General features: G+C 41.1%; 1 protein-coding gene across 1 annotated transcript in view; it reads right to left on the bottom strand.

Annotated features, from left to right (window-relative positions):
• Window positions 1-2,924: 2,924 nt before the first annotated feature.
• Window positions 2,925-9,884, bottom strand: part of zmp:0000001200 (dedicator of cytokinesis protein 9) — a 95,142-nt gene continuing 88,182 nt past the window's right edge. Inside the window, 6 exon segments of the mRNA XM_067444771.1 lie at window positions 2,925-3,628; window positions 4,447-4,585; window positions 5,507-5,607; window positions 5,707-5,897; window positions 8,642-8,852; window positions 9,066-9,212. Coding sequence (XP_067300872.1) covers window positions 3,503-3,628; window positions 4,447-4,585; window positions 5,507-5,607; window positions 5,707-5,897; window positions 8,642-8,852; window positions 9,066-9,212 — 915 coding nt within the window. The 3' untranslated portion in view covers window positions 2,925-3,502.

The raw sequence follows: 9,884 nt of genomic DNA, 5'->3' as shown, positions 1-9,884 counted from the left end.
CGCCCTCACCTCCTCATACATTTATAAGATTTTAAATAAAATAAACCACTTTTATGATTTATTTTCACACAAAATCTGTTGCTCCATCAATGTTCAAAACAAACATACATATATTTCTCTGCAGTCATACACTATGGCATTAGTGAAAAGCACGTTTTCCTTAAGGTGTGCCTTTATCCCCGTGTAAAGTGCAACAGGAGAGAGCTTGAGTATATTTTAGACGAGTCAGGCTGTGTTATTAAGCACACGGAGATGCCAAGAAAAACCCTAAACCAACGGCCTTGACCTGACTGCATATTACAGTACACAGATCCATTCAGAATTACTAAACGCAGCAACACACACGACAGATCAAAACATTATCCTGAATGTGTGTGGAAACAACGCGAATGGACTGAAATGTGTCTGTGCACAAATACAAAGAGCACACACACACATGGTTTTGATTGCGCATCTATATAATGGACTTGTGTGTGTCACCGTAATCGTCTTTCCCTTGATTACAATCCTCATTCATCCAAACTTTACTAGCGAGACACTGGTTTATCATCTGGCCTCACACCGGTGGATGTTTTGACGTTACGTTCAGTCTGTATCTCAATTCTTTCTTATGCTGCAGAGAAATATACCACTCCAGTCTGTCCGAGGATTGTAAAGTCACCGTCAGACTGGAGAAATGTTTGCGGTAATGTGGCCAAAAATATGCAAGACCCATCGAATTGAAAGGGCTGTTATTAGTAAAACTTTTCAAGGAGCCACAACCACCCTGATAATGTAGGGAATCCTTTTATATAGCTAAAATAATTTCAGAAATAATCTTACCTTTTTCTTATTTTTCTTAGTCTCGTCCATTTTTTCGTCTGTGAGATGAATACATGTTTAAATAAATCACATTGGCAGAGTCGAGTTGTACGGATCATTTCTGAGATTGTAAAGGTCCTCACCTGGCATATTGGCAGCAGGAGTGTGTGTGTGTTTGCTGGATACCCGAGTGAGAAAAAACCTGACCAGCGCAGAACGTCTGTGTAAGAGCTGCTAAAACAGGTGTGTGTCTTATTAGCATGGACTGTGTCCTGTCTGCTTTATGACACGAACAAGAGCAAGACAGATAAATAGATAATACTCAGGGGTCCATAGGGTAAGAAGAGCAGCACACGCTGTGTTTGCTACACCGCTGTACAGAAGAGGTGACACTACATCAGTTCAGATCTTCAGTTCTCAGAAACAACATGACAAAAGACAAACAAAACAACAAAAAATAGATAAATCAACAAAAACAATGAAACAAAAAGGCAAGACAAAGAAAAAAGAGAGAACAAGACAAAAAGGCAAGGCAAGACAAACAAAACGACAAAAACAAAAGACAAAACAATAGGCACAACAAACAAAACCACAAAAGAAGACACAACAAAAACAACAAAACAAGACTAAACAAAAAGGCAAGACAAAGAAAACAACAAAAACAACCAAAAACAAGACAAAATAAAGAAACAAACACAAAAACAACAAAACAAAAAGGCAAGACAAACAAAAGGTAAGATAAAAAACACAAGACAAAAGACAACAACAACAACAACAAAAAAAAAGATAAACAAAAGCAACAAAACAAGACAAAACAAAATAACAAACAAGACAAAACAAAAAGGCAAGGCAAACAAAATCAACCAAACAAAACTAAATAAAAACAAGACAAACAAATCATTAAAACCAAAACAAAATAAGACCAAAAAAAGCCAAGACTAGACAACAACAAGACATTTACATTTAATCATTTAGCAGACTCTTTTATCCAAAGCGACTTACAAAAAAGGGGAGAGCAACAGAAGCAACGAAACAAACCAGGCCAACAACCTGTAAGAGCTGTAAGAAGTCTCAGTTAATCAGCACAGTACAGTTTTTTTTTTTTTTTTTTTTGGACAAACAAAAATTAATGGATAGTTAAGTGCTGTTCTGTATTGGTCAGGTGCAATTGGAAGAGATGTGTCTTAAGATGTTTTTTAAAAATGGCTACAGACTCGGCAGCACGAATAGAGATCGGCAGGTCATTCCACCAGGTGGGAACGGTCCAGGAAAATGTCTGGGCGATTTCGTGCCCCTTTGGGATGGAACCATGAGGCGCCGTTCACTCGCAGAACGCAAGCTTCTGGAGGGTTTGTAAGTCTGAAGTGAGTCTAGGTATATTGGTGCAGAGCCAGTCGTTGCTTTGTAGGCAATAACCAGTGCCTTGAATTTGATGCGAGCGGCCATTGGCAACCAGTGCAGTCTGATGAGGAGAGGCGTGACATGCGCTCTCTTCGGCTCGTTAAAGACCACTCTCGCCACTGCATTCTGGATCAGCTGCAAGGGTTTGATAGTGCGTGCTGGAAGGCCAGCTAGAAGAGCATTACAATAGTCCAGTCTGGAGAGAACAAGAGCTTGGATCAGGAGTTGTGTAGCCTGTTCTGATAGGAAGGGTCTAATCTTTCTAATGTTGTATAAAGCAAATCTGCAGGACCGGGCTGTTGCAGTAATGTGGTCAGTGAAGTTTAAATGGTCATCTATCACAACTCCAAGGTTCCTGGCTGTCCTGGATGGAGTTATGGTTGATGAACCGAGCTGAATGGAGAAATTTTGATGAAGTGCTGGGTTGGTTGAGACAACAAGTAATTCTGTCTTTGCAAGATTGAGTTGAAGGTGATGCTCCTTCATCCAGTCAGAAATGTCTGTCAGACAGGCAGCGATACGAACACTGACTGTAGGATTATATGGTTGAAGTAGAGAAGTAGAGTTGAGTGTCATTAGCATAGCAGTGATAGGAGAAGCCGTGTTTCTGAATGACAGAGCCTAATGATGACGAGAAGTGGAGTGTAGATGGAAAAAAGAAGACAAAACAAATATGATGATTACTGCTGATATCTCTGGCTAAAAAAAAGACTACAAGAGGGTTTGGGAATTGTTTGCGATTTATTGAAAGCATTAGTGACAACATCAGTTTAAATACAGCAGAGCAAAGACTGTTGAACAGAGATAAAATAACACCACATTCAGCTGTGTCCCATAGTATAAAAATATTTGATAATTGATGAACGTGATGTTGAGCATGAGCATGAGTGTGTCGCCGCACCTCCAGTGTATCACATGCAGCCCACCGCTCATTATAACAGACCCTAACTCATCCGCCATTTTAAAACAGAGCAAAGGAACAAATATATTAGCAGAGGACGCAGATATTAATAATGTGTAAAAATTCATTTCCATTGTGTTTGATTTTCTGAGCCACTCCTCCGCTCTTCTCTGCATCATTTCCTCTGCTCTCTTTACTGCGCTTACTAATAAAACTGGCAAAATGGCCAAAAGTAAAACAGTTTTTTGATTAAGTCTCCACAGGAAACAGTCGGTGAAATCCCCTGGATGAGGCACACATGCAGATCTCCTTCCCTCTCATCTGCGTGTGTGTGTGTGTCAGGGATGGAGATGTGAAACAAAAGGGGAAAGGTCATGAGGTCAATGTAAGGGGTCAGGCTCACACCACCGAGGAGGAGTTGGGCAGGCCCTGGATGGTGGCGGCAGTGGGCGTCCCGCTGATGGCATTAAAGATGTGCAGTGAGTCTGGAAGAGGACTACGCATCCCATCATTCACTGGACAGATCTACAGACAGGGAAAAGATCAGGAATAATGCAGTGTGTGTGTGTGTGTGTGTGTGTGTGTGTGTGTACGACGCCCACGTGGAGTCTGAACATTTCGACTGTGGGGTCAGATCTGAGGAAATTTGCAGAATGGGGAATCCTGTGGATTTCATGTAGGCCCAAAGACCCCGATATACAAGCAAACACTTAGTATTTTTGTCTTGTTTTAGTCCAAACATCTAAAAATTCTTAAAACAAGAAGTATTTACCAGACAAGCAAAAATTATTGTCTTGTTTTGGGAAAAATAACTCAAAATGAAGAGAGTTTTTGCTTAAAATAAGCAAAATTGTTTACTTTTTACCCCCCCCCCCCCCCCAAAAAAAAAAAACAAGACAATTACAATTAGTAGTAAATACTTCTTGTTTTAAGATTTTTTAGATGTTTGGGCTAGAAACAAAAATACTGAGTAAGAAAAGCAGTTTTTGCAGTGTAAAGACCCCGATATACAAGCCATATCAAAGACGGAACTGGTGCGATGTCATTTTGAACAAAATCAGGCTAAAACGAAGTGTGTTCTGGGAGTTTGAAACGGTTTGCCAAAGTGAACTTTCTGGAAAAGTTCGCCCTAAACAACTTTGAACAAATAACAAAGAACAAAACGAAGAACAAAAAGAAAGTTGCCGTGAGAATATCAGGGCCTTAAGTCAGTCAGTTATAAGAAATGATTTACCATCCGGTCTGATCATGAGAGCAAAAGAGGGAAAGAAAACAGGGAGAGATTAAAGAGAAGTCCAGCAGAGACGTTATGTGTAAAGTGTGTGTGTGTGTGTGTGTCTTACAGGCTCGTGCATGATGGCGGAGAGCTCTTTGGTCAGATCTCTGTAGCTGGCCTTCATCTCGTCATGATACTCCTGCTGATCTTCCTTTATCAGACGCTCGTTTACCCCCAGACCCAGACCACACGCCTCCACAAACTGCCTGCAGAACATCACACACACACACGCGCACACACACACACGCGCACACACACGCGCACACACGCGCACACACGCGCACACACACACACACACACACACACACACACACACACACACACACACACACACACACACACACACACAATCTTAACTTACAGTTCAACACCTGTCAAAGTTTAAACCAAACATCCAAAAATCACTAGCTTTGTGGACAAATATAAATTGATAGAGTTTATGAATTTCTCAGTGTGCAGACTGTAATGCCGAAAGGTGGGGATTTTGAAAAAAACCCCTCAAATATAACATTTAAGATTAGATTTATTTACCTGAAAAAAAATCATAATTTGTTAACATAATTCCCATTTTTCATATTTACATGCGTTTTTGTTGTTTTGTTATTCAAATTTAAAAAAAAAGCTTTGCAGTTTATTTGTAGTTCAATGTGAGCTCATATTTGTATTTTATTAGATATATATTCATGTTTTTGACAAGACACAAGCAATCAACAAAAAACAAAAACAGCAAAAGACAACACAAGACAAACAAATAAAACAAAAATAAGACAAACACTAAACAAAACAAGAGAAGACAAAAACAACACAAACAAAACAAAAACATGACGAGAGAAACAAAACAAGTAAAAAAGCAAAACAAGACAAACAGAAACGGCAAAAGCAAACTATGAAAACAAGACAAACTAACAATAATAAGTCAGAAACAAAACAACAAAAACATGATGAGAGAACAAAACAAGACAAAAGCAAAACAAAAACGACAAAAGACGGAAAAAAGACAAACAAATAAAACAAAAATAAGAGAAACAAAACACCACAAGACAAATAAAAACGGTAAAAAAAAGAAAAAAAAAGAAAAGACAAACAAAACAAAAGAACGGAGACTGGCTCAGACGGTGTGTATTTACCGGAAGACTTCTTTCAGCTGCTTGACTTTGTTGTCTGGGTATTTCTTAGTGCTGGCATCATCCAGGAAAGCCCTGGCATAGGCCAGAGGGCCGGCATTTACCTGGAGAGTGACATGACATTATAAACACTGTCTGAGCATGAGGTGACGTGTGTGTGTGTGTGTGTGTGTGTGTGTGTGTGTGTGTGTGTGTGTGTGCACCTGCACACTGATGCTGCCCTGCAGCTTGAGCTGGAGTTGGATCATGTCCACGTCGCTGCAGGAACACAGCTGTCGGATCTCCAGCACCTTCTTACTCATCTCATCAATGGCCACCTCGATGGGGTTCAGATCCACATGGTGCTGGTACATCACTGCGATCCGCTTCTTCACGTACGGGAACGAGTGTGTGGCTGAGAGAGGAAGAGGAAGAAAGGCAACAGGAGTTTCTAGTTATTACATCTATCGCTAGGACCCATTTCTCAATACTTGGGTCATGAGCAATATCACACGAGTGTCTTTACACAACGAGCACAGCATCCGTCTGTGGGCTAAACCCTGGGTCGGTTAGCACTGCTTTGGCACAAAATGCCTTCAATCACCACAACTTTTCAAATGACAGATACACTTCTCACTTAGACACAAACTCTGCTAGTGTTTTTAGATAATTGTTTTATGAGTGTCTGTGTGTGTGTGTGTGTGTGTGTTGGGTGAAACCTTTACTACAGTATACATGAGTTGATTTGATACATAAATTACGTGTTTGTTTAATATATATATATATACATATACATATATATATAAATATAGATGCAAGCAGCCATTAAGGGGCCAAGCACAAGCACCAGATAAGTCATGCCATCATGACTGGGAGCGTCAGACCAACTGCAACAATGAGCAATTAAAGACATATTAAGATTATTGTATGCTAAATGACTGAAAAGCCATAAATGCAATCAATAGTAATGATTGAATGTTTTATCACTTTGACCAATAGGTGGCCCTGTGACCAAATTGATGAGGTGTGGTCAGAGTGAGGTGAGAATGACGCCAGTCTCAGGTGTGTTTTGCTAGTTTCAGCCATACGCAGTTCTCATTTTCACGTCCAGCTCCACGTTGTTTAAATATCAAATGCACTCTCTCATCTGCTCAGCCATGGGCGTCTGGTCTGAACACCAGGTGTGTTCTGGAGCACTGTTGGTGTGTTGCTGTTTTGAGAAACTGAAAACGACTGACCATTGACCAACACACACCTGCTCTAAAGTCAACAGCGCAGAATTTGAAAATGAAACTGGCTTTTAAAGGGAATGGGAGATGAGACTCTGATTGGTTTATTGCACGTTACGCCCAAAACACACCCATGACTCATTAAGAGTCGAGGGACGACCCTTTTAGACCATGAGCCTGGCGCACACAGACCGTTTTATCCGTATCTACCAAAAGTAAATTCAGACACGCCTTAACCGCACCTGCGCCGTGAGCTTCAGACCATGAGCTCTGATCGATGAAAGAGGATCCGCAAAGTTTGGTGTCAATATAGCAAAGCATTACAGAGACAAACCCCTTAGTCGTTTTGGCATCATTCGTTGATGCGGTATAAGAAAACGGTTTCTCTATCAACAAGAAATCCAAAACTTTTTGCCAGCATGGTCTGAAGATGATCTGACTTGAATTTGGTGAAAATCGGTCAAACAGTCTAAGGAGGAGTTTAAAAAAAAAGTATTTTTTTTAAAGAAAATCCAAATGGCGGACAGGAAGTTTGGCTGACTATGGCAAAATTGCTATCTATGTTCCCGGGATGACCCTAGGAATCGATCAAGACCAGTTTCCTTACAATAGGCAAAACCAATCAAAAGTTATTAGCACTGGAGCCGTCTCAAAACTTCTGACAATGACAATTACTGAGTTTCGTAACGATACGCCAATGTGTCCGTAAAATGCATAGACAGTAAAAGAAATGGACAGAGCGTTCCCATTGACGTCTACGGCGTTAAGTGATGTCAGTAAAGGAGCGCTCACTTCCTGATGGCTGAGTGAACTGCGCCGGCTCAGACTGAGCTTGAGGACGGAGATGTGACGTGAGCCTCCTGTCTGACAGCTGTAGGTCTTCTAGTAGATGTGGAAAGTGAAATCTGAATCACGTTGTTTAAATATTTTCTCCCGTTGCTTTTGGCTCACTATCGGCTTCTCTCCATTCTTGACTTTATCAGACTTTATGTCTCCACGTCCCCCGACTGTCTCATAGACAGTAAAGATTGTTTCTGAGCGTCTCCTCAGGTCTATACGGTAATTTCTCAACTGTGCGACAGTCGTGTTGGGTATGACGCAATCGTTAGCCTATTTTTACAAAAACAGCTTCTGCGGGGGGATAGTGTAAGATACAAGGTAACGGAGCCTTTTATGCATTGTCGTGTTTCTTTAGAAATAAACAATGGACAAATGGAGTCTTTAAACGCCTCAGATGTAAAGTTATTCACTGTCAAAGTGACTCAAAAATGAATGGGAGTCAATGGGATGCTAACAGCAGGTGATGGCTTGGTTAGCAATGGCCGCCCCTAGGGGTGGAACGCTTTCCGAGCGCTAGATTACCCCCTTGGTAAAATTTAGTATTTTACGACAAAATTCAAAATGGCTGACTCCCAAAATTGACTGATATGCGAAAATTGACCTATCGGTAAGCCCCGTCCCCCTTAGATACTGTTGCTAACTCGGACAAACAAACGGCATTTCTACAGTTTGAAGAAGGCGGTCGATTGGAGGTGGCGAAAGCATTACCAGCGTAACGAGAGAGGGGGTCCACTAAGAGGGATGCAGAGAAGTCGCTGCATGTTTACAGTATATTACCCTTTCTGACTGTTTAAATGATCAGTCCTCAAACTGGGGGCCCCAGGCAAGTGCCTGCCCTATTGAAGCCTCCAGAAAGCTTGAGTCTGTGCTTGGCCGCTAATTAAAGCGAACTGAGGTGCATCCTGGGATGCTTTTAAACCGACATGAGTCTGTGCAGATAGGAGCTGTACTTTGTGATTGGGAGGATCAAATAAGCCATCAGATTCAGCTGACACTCAGATTCTTATCGTGAGACTCTCAGTCATTGATTTCTAATCTTTCTGTTCTCTTCTCCATGGTGAGTATGTAGTGTGTAAGTGCGCGCTCTCACTGGTCAGTATAGTCCTGCGTTTGCACTGCTCCTCAACGCCGCCCTGTTTTTTGCCTGAAACAGTGAAGGGCATCTCAAAGACGAATCGACGGATATTGTGGCTCCTCTCAAAGTCAGTTTTTCTCTCCAGCAGCTCCTTCTCCTCCAGGAATGGGCTGACGTGAGTCACCTGGATGTAGGCGTACTTCGAGTCCAGATCCTTTGGGTTAATCTGGAGCAAACAGCACAGCATCTTTAGCTAACAGGCAGTTCGGTGTCGTGATACACTGCTCAACACTGGAGGAATATGTCTACATTTATTGGCAGACACAAATCTTGATGTCTACATCTTAAAATGTTCTAGAAAAACACACACTTGTTCGGTCCTGGCCTGAATAAGCTGCAACGTGGATCAGTCTTTATTCGGACACTGGGCATTTCTTACCTTGCCAGAATCCTGGATAATTTTGACATTCTCAGCTCCAAACTTGTCTGAGTAGAGTTTCAGGAGTCTTTGTGAGATCTCAGACAGTGGGGTGAATTTGGGCTCCTTATAAATGTATTCTTTACCATCTTCATCCTCGAAGAAGCCCTAAAACAACACACAAACTTTAAAAACATGCTGCTGACCATCAAGACACACACAAAAAGAAGAGAAGCCTACTTATTTTTAAATACTAAATCACAGGACACAACTATTTACAACAGCAGTCTGGAAACACTGGGCTGTGTAAAGACTGTAGTGTTAATGATAAATCCTAATTATGACACGGGGATTATGAGGACTTCCACAGCCAGCAGGACGACACACACACACACACACACACACGTATCTAATGATCGGTTTACCTCGTTGATCTCACAGTCATTACACTGGTACTGCTAGAGACAGAAACAACTCATCAGCGACTGCACACTTTAAACATTCACTGCTCACCTGTTCTATAATACCTTCTTTAGGGATGTTAATCGGTAAAAAAATAAGATTACACAGTTGTGCTCAAAAGTTTACATACCCCTTGCAAACATTCACTGATGCTCCAGAAGGAAACGCGGCGCATTAAAAGCCGGAGGCGAAAACTTTTGAACAGGATGAAGATTTCCAAATGTGTCTTTATTTTGTTTAAATATATATAATTTCATTTAGTACTGCCCTTCAGAATCAACAGAATATACTAACATGTTTCCCAAAAGACAAATTAAGTACAATTTACAATTTCAAAATACAATTTTACAATGTAAGTACAATTTCAAATTCAGTAGG

The sequence above is a fragment of the Pseudorasbora parva genome, chromosome 5 (assembly GCF_024679245.1).
Source record: "Pseudorasbora parva isolate DD20220531a chromosome 5, ASM2467924v1, whole genome shotgun sequence".
NCBI classification, from domain to species: domain Eukaryota; kingdom Metazoa; phylum Chordata; class Actinopteri; order Cypriniformes; family Gobionidae; genus Pseudorasbora; species Pseudorasbora parva.
The sequence above is the reverse complement of the archived record's forward strand: the minus strand, read 5'-3'. Positions and strand labels throughout refer to the sequence as shown.